Raw genomic sequence first — 14,996 nt, 5'->3', positions numbered from 1 at the left:
AAAATGCAGTGGTAGCCGAAGGAAGGGTTAATACCAAATGGGAAGCAAGCGTCTCCTTTTTCCGTGCTTGAACTTGCCGTCTGCTGGCTGTCTTTCTGAATGTTCAGCTGAGCATGGCAGGGATTCTGTGCTCCCAGCAATGGGGCAATCTCGCCTGCCATTTCTGTCCACTCATGCCTCTCCGCCCATCTCCCCATGGCAGATTCAGGCAAGAAAAACACAAATGATTAAAAGCAAAGCAGGAGCAGATGTTCCGCATCAGGTTTAAAACAGGACTGCAGTAGCTACATTATCTTAATCCTCCAAGTAGGATATGTGCTCTGGGGCATGTTCCTATGATTTGTGTTTAACATTCTGGCCTTGCCTCTGTATACAAATGTTTGCTTCCTTTTTCTGCTTTTCGTCGGCTCAAAGCTCAGATGGAAGTCAAATGTTACTGAGTTCATGCTTCCCCTGGGGGATTGAAATAAGGAGTTTGAAATAAAACAAAAACAACGGATCACGTACTTTGAAATTAGTTTGCTGTGATGTAGATCTTTCTAACTTTTATTTTATTTTTATTTTTTTGAGAAGCAGCACATGGGGATTTTGATGTGGCCAAAAGCCAATCGCTTTGGTGAAGAAACAGCTATGATTAGGGGTCGCATGAATATTTCACAGGGGTGCATGTCTCAAAATGCAACACAGCCTGCCCCACACAATACTTGAATACAGTGGTTCCTATTTGATTTGGGTAACTGTTGTTCATATCCCCCTCCTTCCAGTATTACCATACCCTATACTTTCTGCTCTTCCCCCAAACAATTTTTTAAGCCTTTGTTTGGGTTTGTTCTGCAAGACCAATTATGATGGTGCAATTTGCTGGCATGTGACTGAATCCCACCAAAATATAGCAACTGTCTAGAAGCCCCCTTAATTTCCCCCTGTCTTTGCCTTAAAAAAAAAAATAGGGTGAAACTCTGGGGTACTGTTACACACATTAATGTGTGAAATCTGAAAATTGTCCCAGAGTTAGCACTACAGCTTTAGCCAAACACCTGCTGTCTGAATAGACCACAGTACCTGAATTTCAGCTCTGCTAGTTCTTAGGTTTCTCTGTTTTTGTTGTAAAGATTTAATTTTCCTGGAAAACTGATTTTAGCAAGGCTGCTATAGATTAGATGGTCATAACTAAAACCACATTAAGCAGGACATTTCAGTACAAAGTAATTCTAATGAGCTTTACAGAAAATGCTAAATCAGTTTCAGTTCAAAATAATGGTTTTGAATCTGAAATTTTGTTTTGTGTATGGGAAAAGGGACATTTTAATTAAACAGACAAAGGACTGACAAGGGTGTTGCCTATAATATTTTTTTTAAAAAAAGGAAAACCTTGAGGATGAAAATGAGCAACTGACTCTAATGAGAAGACATCCGACTATCAATTTCTCCCTTTCATGTCATTTGAAATATGACTTCCTGGTAGCTGAAGGCTCATACATTACCTATTACATGCACGTGGTTTTCATTTTACATTTCAGTTTCCTATTATCATCATTGCTAGTTGAAGGGAGAAAATAAGCACCTTCCCCTGTAGAAAACAAAACCATGTCAAAAGAAGAAAGCGGGGGGGGGGCGGTGAGGAGAGAGCTGCAGAATGGAACCCTCTTCCAGATGTGTGTAAATTACATGTGAGCCGAATCTCCTAAGTAGTACCTTTCGGAGGTCATAATAATTGAAAAGCAGCACGGGGGAGGTTTTGACCCCAAGATGATCATTTCAGTTGCATGGAAAGAGCAGATGCCGATGCCGCTCTTTCCAAGCAGAACACATTCCACACCATGTGACCAAGGAAGGCAAAGACTTGTTCTCTGCTGCTTCAGAGGACAGGAATAGATCTGTCAGGATTTAGCTGCAGGTGGGTACATTTCAAGGGAAAACTAGGGAGAAATGCCTTACGGGTAAGAGCGGCTTGACAATAGAGCCAATTGCCTAGAGGGGTCGTGGGCTCCCTGGAGGACTTCAAGCAGAGCTTGACAGCCATCTCCTTGAGATGCTCCAGCTCTAGAGTCCCTGCATTGGGCCCAGGTTGAACTACAGAAGCTATGACGGAAGTAGGGGTCTGCAGGGTCCTTCCCACTGGATAGGCATCCTTCTTGTCCTGTGCTGTCCACCTCCTGCGGCAATTCGACTTGAAAACAGCCTCTCGTTGGCCTAATCGCCGCATGGTTTGTGTGAGTGAGCCATCTTCAAGCCTAATTGCTGGGGACGGGGCAGATGACTGAGTATGTGAGTGAGTGTGATAATGAGTTTTGGTTATCTGTGATCATGGATCCCACGAGGTTGATAAAACACTGACAAACCTAGCTTTCGTCCCTCATTTTAGAAAATGGCAGCAAAAACCTGGAATCAGGATGGAGCTCAATGTTGTGAGACCAGTGCTTTTTAAAAAACCAGTTTGGGATGAAGACTGCTGTACCATAAAAAGAGGTTTTGCAGTGCTTTCATCTCCTGCCTCGTGTGTCTGGCTTCACAACTGAACTAGCAGGTGGGCATCCCAGCATGGTGCACACTGGTTAAAGCTTTCAGCGGTGGACCACTCTGCACAAGTGGTCCCTCACTCATTGCTCCACCTGGGGAAAGTTAACAAAGCACACTTTAGCTGGGTGCCTGAGACAGGATGAGTCTCAGTCCTACAGAAGCTGAGCATTTCATCCACCTTCCCCAGACTCTGAATCAGGCAGAAGCAGCAGCACACAAGGATGGTAGCTTGAACCAGCATCCACTTTGCCAGTGTGGTCATCTGTCAGTTTGTTTGTGAAACTAGGAAGCACCCATTATGAAACCTTGGCTCTGTTAATCTTTTTTAAATTTTGCCTCTGCCTTCCTTCTAAGCCTTTGAGGGAAGACAAACATAAAATTAGAGATGGTTCTGGGGAAAGGAGAAGGCAGTTATGCTAGATAAATGGTTAATACATTCAGAATTGTTCCAGAGATTGCACCTCTCTCAGCTGACATACAAACACACATGTACAGTGAAGACGGAAGAGGAGGAGGAGGAGGAGGAGGAGGAGGAGGAGGAGGAGGAGGAGGAGAATTAAGGCAGGAATCCTGCCACAGCCATCCCTGGGTGGGCTCGAACCACCAACCTTCTGATTAACAGTCAGAAGCACTGAGCCACTGTGCCACAGAAGCAGCAGCAGCACAGTGTCCTGCCTTTCAAGAGATTAGTTCATGCGTTGTATCTTGCCCCCAGAGAGCCAGTGTGGTGTAGTGGTTAAGAGCGGTAGTCACGTAATCTGGGTAACCGGGTTCGCGTCTCCGCTCCTCCACATGCAGCTGCTGGGTGACCTTGGGCCAGTCACACTTCTGTGAAGTCTCTCAGCCCCACTCACCTCACAGAGTGTTTGTTGTGGGGGAGGAAGGGAAAGGAGAATGTTAGCCGCTTTGAGACTCCTGAAGGGGAGTGAAAGGCGGGATATCAAATCCAAACTCTTCTTCTTCTTCTTCTTCCTTACTATCTTGCCTTTTCTTACTCCCTTCCCATTGCCCTTATACCTCCCCCACACACCCTACTGATCTCCTTGATTCTTATGCTGCTTTGGCTGTGGACCTTATAACTCAGACCTTAGTGCTAGAAGCCATTGTGAGCAGCAAGTTGGTATAACATCAGGCCTGTGGGCTGTATGTCAAGGAGTTGACTGATTTGCCCTACAATTTAATCTCATAAGACTAGCAGACTGCTCCAAGGTTTGCATGTTGGGCAGGCAAAGAGGGGTGTTCTTGCTGGCAGATACCTGCCTGACAAAGGAGACATGAAGCTTCCTGGCTTTCCCTTTCTTGTTGGGGATCTTTTGTGTACCAGGTGGGACAGGAGATCTGACAAGTTTGCAGAAGCAACAAAAAGCGGAACTGGCATCTTCAAGCAGATCAACAGAGTGAAACAATTAGGGCCTGGCAAGTGTTCAGAACTGATGAAAGGGTTGTAATGCAAGGCAGACAGCGACTGTCTGCAACTGGAAATAGACTAATGAGCAAATACAAAGGGGGGGGGGAGCTAACAAGAAGCTTCTTGAATAAAATCATCACTCGAAGGAGACACTCCTTGAAGGTAGAAAGAGGACTTTTCTGCAGTTTCAAGAAAGAATGCCTTACAGCAAATTTTGATGTAGAGCTCTCCCTTCAAATTAGATTAGGCAAACCAGGGAGGTTTCCCAATAAGTAGGAGATCATTGTGTCATTTCATTCCTGTTTTGAGCATTCATTCTCAGGTCCAGAGATCTGGTAGGACTCTGGCTTCAGGCTGCACCCCTTACCAGGCCATGCCTCTCACCAGCTTAGCTTCATATTCCCCTTGTGTGTTTCGACTTATCTGTAATGTGTCCTTGGACTCTGCTAATGCCACTTGCTAGTCAGGTTGGAGGAAGCCAAATCAAGTGTATCATCAGGGGCGGGGAAAGAATAGATACCACAATGTATGGGTTCAGTGTACTCTACTGCACATTAAGAGTCACGTCCATTGCTCCGTCCACTTTTGGCTCTGACACAACCCACAATTGGCTTGCAACTCCTAGAAGTTTGCCTATTAGGCCTTCAGAGTAACAAAGATTTCTCAACTGTGACACAGAAAATCAGGGAAGCCAAATATGATTTGCATGACCATTGTTTTAACTTGGGTGGTGATGCAGTGAAGCCACTGCAAGTTGACGTTTACAACACAGAGACTGATCGTAGCTCATACTCCAGTTGTGTTGAGGGTGCAAATGGAAGAAGCACCAAAATGGTAGGTTCAGCCTGGTGGTGATGATTACTGAGTGCCATCTTGACCTTTGTTGGAGGTGGGTAACAAGCAATTCCAGGACTAGTTGCCATCATTAAAAACGAAAAGTAACCTAATGATGACTTTACCCCATAACTATCCCATAAAAATAGCCTTGTGAACTGCCCCTGATGCCTCAGCCAAGCATATGTTTTCAGAGTCATGCATCACCTTGATTTAGGGGCTTGCAAGTCACTTCAGAACTGTAGCCTTTGATGACTTTGAGGATAACATTGGTTGTCATTTTAACAAACGAAAGCAATAAGCCTCTGCGCGTTCATCTCATCTGCCTGGACCTTGTTATTGGTGTCGCTTTGTGGGGGCTTGCTGGAAATGTGCTGAGCAGTGGCAGTGGGCCATAACTTCTGCAGATGCTCTGGTTTTCTGAAGATTGGTCTCTGATGCTTACAAAAATGTTTATTGAGCACACTGATGCAATCTGCTCATTCATAGCATAATACATTAGCCTTATTGCAATGCTGTTTTAGCCTAAAAGGATTTGCTGGCAAGCCATATTGTAATTAAATTTTAACGTAGCTACTAGTGTTGAATGTGGGGGGTGTTAGTGAGGGTCTCGAGATATATCTGTAGGGAGGTGCAAAAAGCAAGATGTTGCTGTCTGGCTCCCAATTTTCTGCCATTAAGCCTATGAATAAAGGGTATCCTAGGTCAATTACCTCCCATGCACATTAGTGAGTGGCAGTTACAAATGGGAATAGAAGAGTCTTGCTCTTCCAAGATCAAGGTTAAATGAAACCTCAGCATGAGCGAAGAACAAGTTCTCAGAGGGCAGCTGTAAATAAATTAGATTCCAGCAGCTGCATGGAAATTGCACAGGATTCTATTTGAAATCGAATTAAAAATACAGGCAACAAAATGCAGCATAACAATACAACAAGATTACTAATTAAGCTGGAAAGGAAGCTCACTGATTGTAGCCCACGGGTAAGTTTGCAAGACAATTAGAGTAAAATAAGCTAAGTCTAGGATGACTAACCTGTGGCCCTCCAGATGTTGTTTAGACTCTAGAAGATCCCATCATCCCTGACCTTTGCTCGTGCTGGCTGGGGTGGTGGGAGCTAGAGAAGCTGGCGCACATTCCCTTATCTGGCTTCTGATTTTTTAAAGAGATTTGACTGCTGCATCTGTACCATCCTTTGGGCAATTCCTAGACCAGTGCTGGCTGGCCTCATGGGCAATTGGTGCAGGTGTTGAAACCCTTCAGACTATGAGAAGGAGCCACATGATCATGGAGAGTTTCTACAGAAAACCACCTCCCAAGCATGCAAACTAAATTTCTTTGCAAATGTGGGGGAAACTGGGTGAATAGTGAAAGGTTTCTTGCATCACAAAACATGTCCAACTGTTTAAAACACTCATTTTTAATGAAAAATATTGTTAGAGAACCACACACAGAGAAAGAAAAGTCCTACAAATAACTTTTGGTATGGTCTTTTGTGAGCTAACACAGTTAATAGGCTATATATTGCAATTGACATCCAAAGTCCATGATGTCCTCCAACACTGTGGGAAACATAACTAGATATTCTTTTTCAATTTTGAGAGGCATTTGTAAATGTCAAGAGACTTTAAAAAACAACAGCTTCCTATACATCTACTTAATAAATGGGGCTGAGTTGGGTGATTAATTAGGCATCCTGCCTTCTGTGAGTCACATGAAGAAATTGTTGCTAAGTTGATCTTCATAAAGAAGAGATTATAAAATAGTGTGGTGTTGTTGTTTTGCAGCCAGCCAACATGTACCAATGCAAGCATGCAAACTTTGGACTTCCAGTGTACATTTACATAGGAAGAAATGAAAAGATTGAATTTAGAGTCACTATCAAAATTCCGCCCAGGCAAAAATTCAAAGTGAATGTGGGGGTGGGCGTCCCCCAGCCCCCAGACAAAACATCTGAGGAATTTTGATGGATAAAGGCTGCTCATCAGGCTAGCAATATTTTTAAAAGGGAGTAGGATAATACATTCATAGCTGAAGTGAAATACATTCTGCGCCACTTCTCCTCAGCCCCAACTTCACCATTTTTGTCTGAAGAAGTTGAGAAGTTTATTCTTTAAGTAGATTGGTTCAGCAAGGCCAAAGTCCTTCACATACACAGAGCTCTTTCAGGACTCTTGTTGCTTAAGTTTAGTTTTTGTTTTTATTCTCAATTTTTAAAATTGCATTGTATGCTTTGTGGTTTTTTTAAAATAGTATTTATTAAGGTTTTAAGTTTACAAAAAGACAAAAGAAAAAACACCAAATTGAACAATAACAATAACAAAACCAATACATCACAATAAAAAACAGAAAAATAAAAACAATTAAAAACAAAGGGAAAAAAGAAAAAAGAAGGAAAAACAGATCGAACCTTCCCATAACTTATCTTTCATTTGCTTGTTTCCCTGACCTCCTCACACCTCCCTTTTTTGTATTCTAAGTCAACTATCCATTGTAGGTGCTTCAAGCTTATTAAACCACCTTTGTGTGTCTTTCGGCAAACATCCATGTTGCTGCTTGCCATGCACTGAAAAATACAGTGGTACCTCAGGTTACATACGCTTCAGGTTACATACGCTTCAGGTTACAGACTCCGCTAACCCAGAAATAGTATCTCGGGTTAAGAACTTTGCTTCAGGATAAGAACAGAAATCATGCTCCGGCGGAGTGGCAGCAGCAGGAGGCCCCATTAACTAAAGTGGTGCTACAGGTTAAGAACAGTTTCAGGTTAAGAACAGACCTCCGGAACGAATTAAGTACTTAACCCGAGGTACCACTGTATGACAAAGCTGAGTTGAAGCAAGTCTTGGTGATGTGAGAGCAATGTCTTCTCCCCACTCCCCAGAATGCATTTCAGGGTGTTTTCAGGGCCCATCCTATTCCTGGAGTTGTAATCCGTTTTAACTTTTTAATTCTAAATTCTTGTAACGTGCCCTGGGTCCTGCTGGTAAAGGGTGAGTAATAAATGTCATTATGGTGGCAATGCTGATGATTTCAGCGCTCCCAAATTGACATTGGCTTGTAGAAACCAGACACATGAACAGGCACGTCCTGATTTAGGTCACCCACAGCATGGCCCCTGGCAAGAATATGTGTTTACTTGCTTGCTGTTCACTATTGCTTCTTGAGTCAATGAGCCTGAATCCCACCGCTACCTATTTTAAGAAATGACATTGACAAACTGGAGCATATTCAGAGAAGGGCAACCGGGCTTGTGGGGCGTCTGGTAAAAAAAGTCCTATGAGAAGCAGTTAAAAGAGCTGGGTAGTTTTGCCAAGAAGTGAATATTAAGGTGAGACATGATAGCTGTCTTTAAATATTTGAAGAGCTGTCACACTGAAGATGGAGCAACTTGTTCCCTGTTGCTCCAGATGGCAGGATAAAAACCAATGGGTGGAAATTGCAGGGAAGCGAGTTTCAGCTGAACGTTTCAGCTCAATGGTAAGAGCTGCTTGGCAGTAGACAAGGTAGGTTCAGGAGCTGGTGGGCTTTTCTTCACTTAAGGTTAGTTAAGAAGAGACTCAAAGCTCTCTGTATCAGGGATGTTGTAGCTGCATCCTATGCCGTAGATCCTGCAGGGGTGGGGGGTGGGGAAGAGACTGTAGATGGCCTCCAACGCTTCTCTCAACTCTAAGGTAACACCCACATGATAGATTTAAAGCACATAGCTTCCCTCAAAGAATCCTGGGAGCTGTCATTTGTGAAGGATGCTGGGAAGTGTTGCTCTGTGAGGGGTAAACCACAATGCCTGGGATTATTTGAGGGAAGTCATGTGATTTAAATGTGCTATAAATGTAACATGAATAGGACCCATTTTAGATAACCCCTTACCAGGTCCTTTCCAACACTCATTCTGTGAATTTAGAATATCAAGAGATTTAAGGGGGGAAACCCACATTCTCCTTTTAATATTTGTAAACCACTCACTCAGTTGAAAACCTGTAAGCAGTTTACCTATTGACTGCTGAGCAATTTTTACATATTCTGATATCTGTATTCAGTTATCTCCTGGCAAATAACATTTTGCTTGTCTTAAAGCGGCATCTGAGTTGCATTCAACATATGCAGCCAATAATTTAAAAATAAGAGCTACATTAAATTTAATGTTTTGCTATTTTTTTTCTGAATGAAAGCATGTCATTAGGGCTGGGAGGAGAACTCTGTGATTATAAGTTTATTGACTTAGAGATTGGAAATGTTATTAGTTTCAAGTTCCACTACAGATGGTAGAGATAACAGGGCATATTTTCCACATGACTAGCAATTTTTAGTGGTCAGTATCAACATCTGGTATAGGAAAGCTTCCTCTATTATATGATCTTTAGTCATTCCAGATATTTCAGTTTGTCACAGACAAAGTGTCCTTTGTATCTTCCTCTCATGGTAATTCATACAGATTTTGGAATATTCACGTGTTTATGATAGCCTTCCAACTGTCTTGCAGATTAATCCTGTTCATGTTGTATCCCTGCCTAAAACATACACATATTGCATTAAGTTGAACTGTGCAACTTTCCCTTCAGCCAGAATCTTTCCCTTTCTTCACTTGGTCTAGAAGAAACTCTCGTGCGAACCTGTGTTAGGAACCTTGCTAGAGAGCTGAGTAAAATCCAGTTAACAGCCTGGTCTCATCTACAGAGTTGCAAGTTCAGATAGCTAAAAGCTTGCAGAGGTGTGTTCCTGACAATCCACCGTTATGGAAGTTTCTTCCTCTGAGGACTTCCAATAATTGCAAAGTGTCCTAAAATTGCTTTAGCCATCAGATTTAGCAGTGTTTGAAGATACTGACAATTTACTGCTAAGGCAATAAAACTCATTGACTAGTTAATCAATTAATATGTGACAGAATGTTATGTGTTTGCTCATTTTGTGCGGGGGAGGGGTGGAAGGCTGATGAAAGGAGGACCAGGACAGAGGGAAGGCAGGAGAAACTGTAGCTGCCCTGTCTTTTGAGGCCTAAGGGGATTGAGGCCTAAGGCATTCAAGGTTGCAGCCTGCAAGCCTGTTAGTTGGCTAGGCATCTGAGCCAATCTTGGGGAGGAGAGCATTTTCATTCACAAGGTTCAGTGATACGAGTAAACTTAGTTTCTATTGTAATTCAGGTTAATTCAGGAGACTGGCATGGATTTAGATGCTGCCTGAAGAAAAGGGTGTAGCATCCTTGGTGGCTGAGGTGCAGCCCTTGATGACTGTGTTTAAAGGCCTCACACAGAATGGGCTCGATTTCTGACCTAAAATTATTCAGATGGCTTGTTGAATGTTCGGAGGGAGAGAGATTACCTGCCCAGAGGGAATAGTGTGTAGCCAGTCCAGAGTGTTTCTATCCAGCTATTGGATCTTTGGATGAAGGATAGTATACTACTGCTGCTACTACTAATCATCATTGTCATCATCATCTTCATCATCATATTTCTCTCAATCTGCACTATGCCTTATATTGATTATCTGTCTTGGAGATAAATATGGATAAATTATATGACGGGTAGGCAACATGGTCCCTTCCAGATATTGTTGGACTACAGCTCCCCTCATCCCTGGCAATGGACCATACTAGCTGGGGCTGATGGGTCTTGTAGTCCAACAACAGCTGGAAAGCGCCACATTAGCTACCCTGCTTTAAGCTTTCTCTCTCGCCCCACCAGCACTTTCAATTATGCTGTGATGTCTTGCTGCCTCCCTCCCACTGTCAGCCTGCTTGCCCCTGAGCTGAGGATAAGAAGAGTAAACAAATGAGTCATCTGTCTTTGTCTTAGAGCAGCTTCACACTTTCAATTCCCCCCCCCACACACAAGGGTGTATCTTAGTCTAGGAATAAAAATACTCAGAACACCACTAATCATAGCTTTCTAACAATGGCTCTAGGATTGATGGGGAGGGATCCTCATGAGAAGATCATGAGACTTGGTGGACTTACCCTGTGGTGGATTGCAGGCTCTAGTGAGCAGCGGAAGGATGTTCCATTGAGTAGTTTCCCACAATGCCCTGGAGCATTCCTGATTTAGTGTTGCTCCAGGGCATTGTGAAAATTTTAAATGCTGGCTCCAAGCCAGGTGAAGCTCATTGGCCCATGAGAAAAGAGGTCTTCAGGGTAGGGTAGGGTAGTAGCCCCCCGCCCATCACAACTGCCCTGCCAGGTACTAGTGCCAAGGCAGGCCAGGTACAGAGGGAAAGACTACAAGCAGGCAGTAGGCTGTGATTCTCCTCTCTCACCAGCCCTTGGTAGAGCATAATTATTGGGTGCCTGATTCTCAAGGTTCCTTCAAGGCTATCAATAGCTACTAGCTACAATGGCTATGTTGTACCTCCACTGTCAGAGGCATTAGGCCTCTGAATACCAGTCGCTGGGAATCACAGGTGGGCAGGATGCTGTTGCACTTGTGTCCTGTTTTTGGGCTTCCCACGGGCATCTGGTTGGCCACTGTGTGAACAGGACACTGGACCAGATGGACACTGGACCAGCAGGTTCATCTTACATTCCCATGTCCTGGTTTGAGCCCTGCAGCTCATAATTATCCCCGTTCTTTGAAAGCGGACGAATCTTTGCATTATTGAATCCTTAATAAATGTATAGCCACAACAAAGGACGTCACTGCAAGGAAGCATTCTTTTGAGTGCTGTACAACAAAAAATACCTGTTAAAAGTCTGCCTGCCCTTGACCTCTTATTGATTTGGTTGGCAATAAGAGGCCAGCATCAATAGCAAAGAAAGAAAGAAAGAAAGCTTCAAGAAAGCACTTTTGACTGCCTGTCCTCCTCCGAGAATAGCCGAGGTGTCCACACATTTTATTTCACTTGCCAAGGTCACAGCCAATGAGGAAGCCAAGACAATTAATCCAAGAGTGAGACAGACATCAGCAGCAAGAGTACATACTGTGTTCATTTTCGAAGGCTTTTTGAAACTCTCGGCCTCCTGCTGCGTCTCAGCAGCAAAGGTCAGCCTGAGTTCTGCTCTTCCGTAGAAATGAGTTTGACTGCAGGAGCAGAAAGAACTTCATTTTCTATATATAACTACAAGAGTTAAGATGTTTCAGACAAAGTACACTGAAAATACATTTGGTATTAGGATATACGTGTATCGTTCTTCAATGCTTGAGCGGAATGGAAACCTTGTAAAGTATGTCTGCTTGCATCCAAATTCTTCAGCCTTGGTGATTCTGTGTGACTGACCACTGTCCCTGCAGATCACGCCTATGATAATAGCCAAGATTATGATAGCTAGGGATGGGACCTCCAGATTCTGAGGCATCAGGGGTTGGCTGCCTTCTTCATTACTATTTTGTGAGCATCCAGCTGGTCACTGTTAGAATGTTGGACAGGATTGACTTTTAATCTTACCCAGGAAGGCAATTCTTATATGCAGGATGTTTTAGCCCAGGGCTGGTCCCTTGCCAGACCACAGTACTAACAAAGACCAGCAAAGGCTCTGCAGCCTTGTGTGTTGCTGTGTTGTTAATACGTCAGAGGAATTTGTGTATAGAAGTAGGTTTTGGGTTTCTGCCCAACATGGCAGCAAGTGTTTGCAAACTGTACTGAGTTATCCACTTTTGTTCTTTCTTTACGCAGTTGGAATTATCCAGCACGGCAATCCTTCATCAGATCCGGAGGGATCAAGTCACGGATACATGCCGAGCCAACAGCATGTCTAGCAGGAAACGTCGTGTGCTGACACCCAACGACCTCAAGCATTTGGTGGTTGACGAGGATCATGAGTTGATCTACTGCTACGTCCCCAAAGTGGCCTGCACCAATTGGAAGAGAGTCATGATGGTTTTGAACGGGAGGGGCAAATACAGCGACCCGATGGAGATACCAGCTAATGAAGCCCATGTCTCATCAAACTTGAAGACGCTCAGCCAATACAGCATCCCAGAGATCAACCACCGCTTGAAAAACTACATGAAGTTCCTGTTTGTCCGCGAGCCTTTCGAGAGACTGGTGTCAGCCTACAGAAACAAATTCACCCAGAAGTACAACACCTCCTTTCATAAGAGATATGGAACCAAAATTGTCAAGCGCCAAAGGAAAAATGCGACCCAGGAAGCCCTACATAAAGGCGATGATGTGAAATTTGAGGAGTTTGTGGCTTATCTCATAGACCCTCACACCCAAAGAGAAGAGCCGTTCAATGAACACTGGCAGACTGTATACTCTCTGTGCCATCCCTGCCACATCCATTATGATCTCATAGGGAAATATGAGACACTCGAAGAAGATTCCAACTACATTCTTCAACTTGCAGGAGTAGGAAACTATCTCAAGTTCCCCACCTATGCAAAGTCTACAAGAACTACTGATGAAATGACTACAGAGTTCTTCCAGAACATCAGTTCAGAGCACCAAACACAGCTGTATGAAGTCTACAAACTTGATTTTTTAATGTTCAATTACTCAATGCCAAGCTACCTGAAATTGGAATGAGGTGGAGAGCCAGAGAAAAGGGAGAAAAAGAGGGGGAAAGAATATGAAACCTGTTTTATTTAAGATTTTTATTTGTCACAATTACATATGAAGAATGGGTTATTTTGTAAGTTAATATTTTCTTCTTTTTTTGAATGATGCTGCGAGCAGCATGGTTGGAAATCTATTATTTAAATTGTCGGTAAGAAGGGACAGCTCTGTTTGCAGGGTAAGAAAACTGCGGCGGCTGTAGCTCTAGATGTGACTAGTAACTGCGACACTGTTTGGTGCAGGGCGCGTGGGGGGGTATTATTTGTGTCCTGATGAATTCTTTTCCTTTTGCATTCTTCATAAATCTCAGCCTTATATGTTATTTATGCTTATTTAAGAACACAATAGATTCCTTGTTAGGAGCCAAGATGCAACACTGTGTGCACAAAGAAAATGTTTCCTGTGCATTCCTTGCAGGAGTTTGTCTCTCTGTCCCTAATGTCATTACTGAATGTTCCACTAGTGAAGAATGTGTGCAAATAATTGGAAACATTGGAACAGGAATGGGTTTAAGGGGCTCAGGGGGACCCTCCCTTGAAATATATATGTCAAAACCTCGTGGTTCTCTGATCTGTAAGACACACTTTTCTGCCGATGATCACACACAGATGAAGGCCCAACGTTTGTCCACAGGGACACAAGGTCGGTGAGGCTTTCACCTTCGAGAATGTATTAAAACATCACACATGTGCACTTCCAAAATGAAGGGCAAGGGGAAGGAGGAAAAATAGACTGCCTTACTCAGTCTCTCCACCCTTAAAAGGGCCAGTCCAGTATTAAGCCAGACACTTCAACCACCTCCCAACCTCCCATTAAAGAAAACGGCAATGAAATGAACAATGCACACAATGAGTCTGATGGGAAAACCAAGTGCTTCGGAGACGGTATGACAGCTCGTTGGCAACCACAACGTCTAATTTGACCCCCACAGTGCTCAGATTTTGTTCTTTCTGCAGGGACCCCCTTGCATGTACAATACTCCTTGCGACACCATTGTCCTTTCTCATCTCCCTGTATCTTGGGCCCAGTGTCCTCCCTGGCTTCCTGCAAAATCGGCACCTGTGCTCAACCCAGCCTTCAGAGAAGGCACCAGCAAATTGATTGGGAAGGGGTGTGAATATGCTGCATACACCTAATGCCACGTTCCACCCATGACATGTGCTCCAAAACAAAGAACATCCTGCAATTGAAGACATGATCATTGGTTTCCCATAAGGCAGAGACAAGGATAGATGTTGGGTGACTCCAGCTCCCATCAGCCCCTGCCAGAATGGCCAGTGGTCAGGGGTAATGGGAGTTGCAGTAGAACAACACCTAGAGGGCCACAGGTTTCTTATTCCTACTGTATCCTAATGAGTGAACGAGCACCACGTTCTGAACTATTGCAACATTTTTAGGTTTCCATTGCAAATATGAAATGACAGCAGGGACTCTCCTTTAGGGTGGATCCCTGTGCTCTAGAATACCTGCACAAAACTGAATACCCTACAAAGGAGCAATTTTATCAGAATACCATATATGATGCCGTGTGTGATAGCATCGGCCTTGAAATGGACAGCCAGAGTTGCTTAAATATATGTGTGTATACATGCATAATATTTAAAGTCTGTGACTGAAAGAAATGTGAATGTATCTTGTACAGAGCAAAATTTTCAAATCTCTACTTTGCCAGACATGATGTTAATATCATTTTTGACTTCATACTTGGCATTCCCTTGTTTGACATCAAGATGGATAAGAGGTGATCCA

The 14,996-nt window shown here is 43.5% G+C and overlaps 1 protein-coding gene across 10 annotated transcripts in view; it reads left to right on the top strand.

Annotated features, from left to right (window-relative positions):
- Window positions 1-13,804, top strand: part of CHST11 (carbohydrate sulfotransferase 11) — a 223,360-nt gene extending 209,556 nt beyond the window's left edge. For 9 of the 10 annotated variants that reach the window (XM_082240624.1, XM_082240625.1, XM_082240627.1 and 6 more), the window contains one exon: window positions 12,363-13,804. In XM_082240624.1, the coding sequence (XP_082096750.1) occupies window positions 12,363-13,217 (855 nt within the window). In that variant the 3' untranslated portion in view covers window positions 13,218-13,804. Of the gene's footprint in view, window positions 1-8,116; window positions 8,241-12,362 lie in introns of those variants that run through there. The other variant, XM_082240623.1, reaches the window with a different exon arrangement.
- The last annotated feature ends 1,192 nt before the right edge of the window (window positions 13,805-14,996 follow it).

The sequence above is a fragment of the Podarcis vaucheri genome, assembly GCF_965113315.1.
Source record: "Podarcis vaucheri genome assembly, chromosome: 10".
NCBI lineage: Eukaryota > Metazoa > Chordata > Lepidosauria > Squamata > Lacertidae > Podarcis > Podarcis vaucheri.
This window is presented reverse-complemented; position numbering and strand designations above follow the sequence as displayed.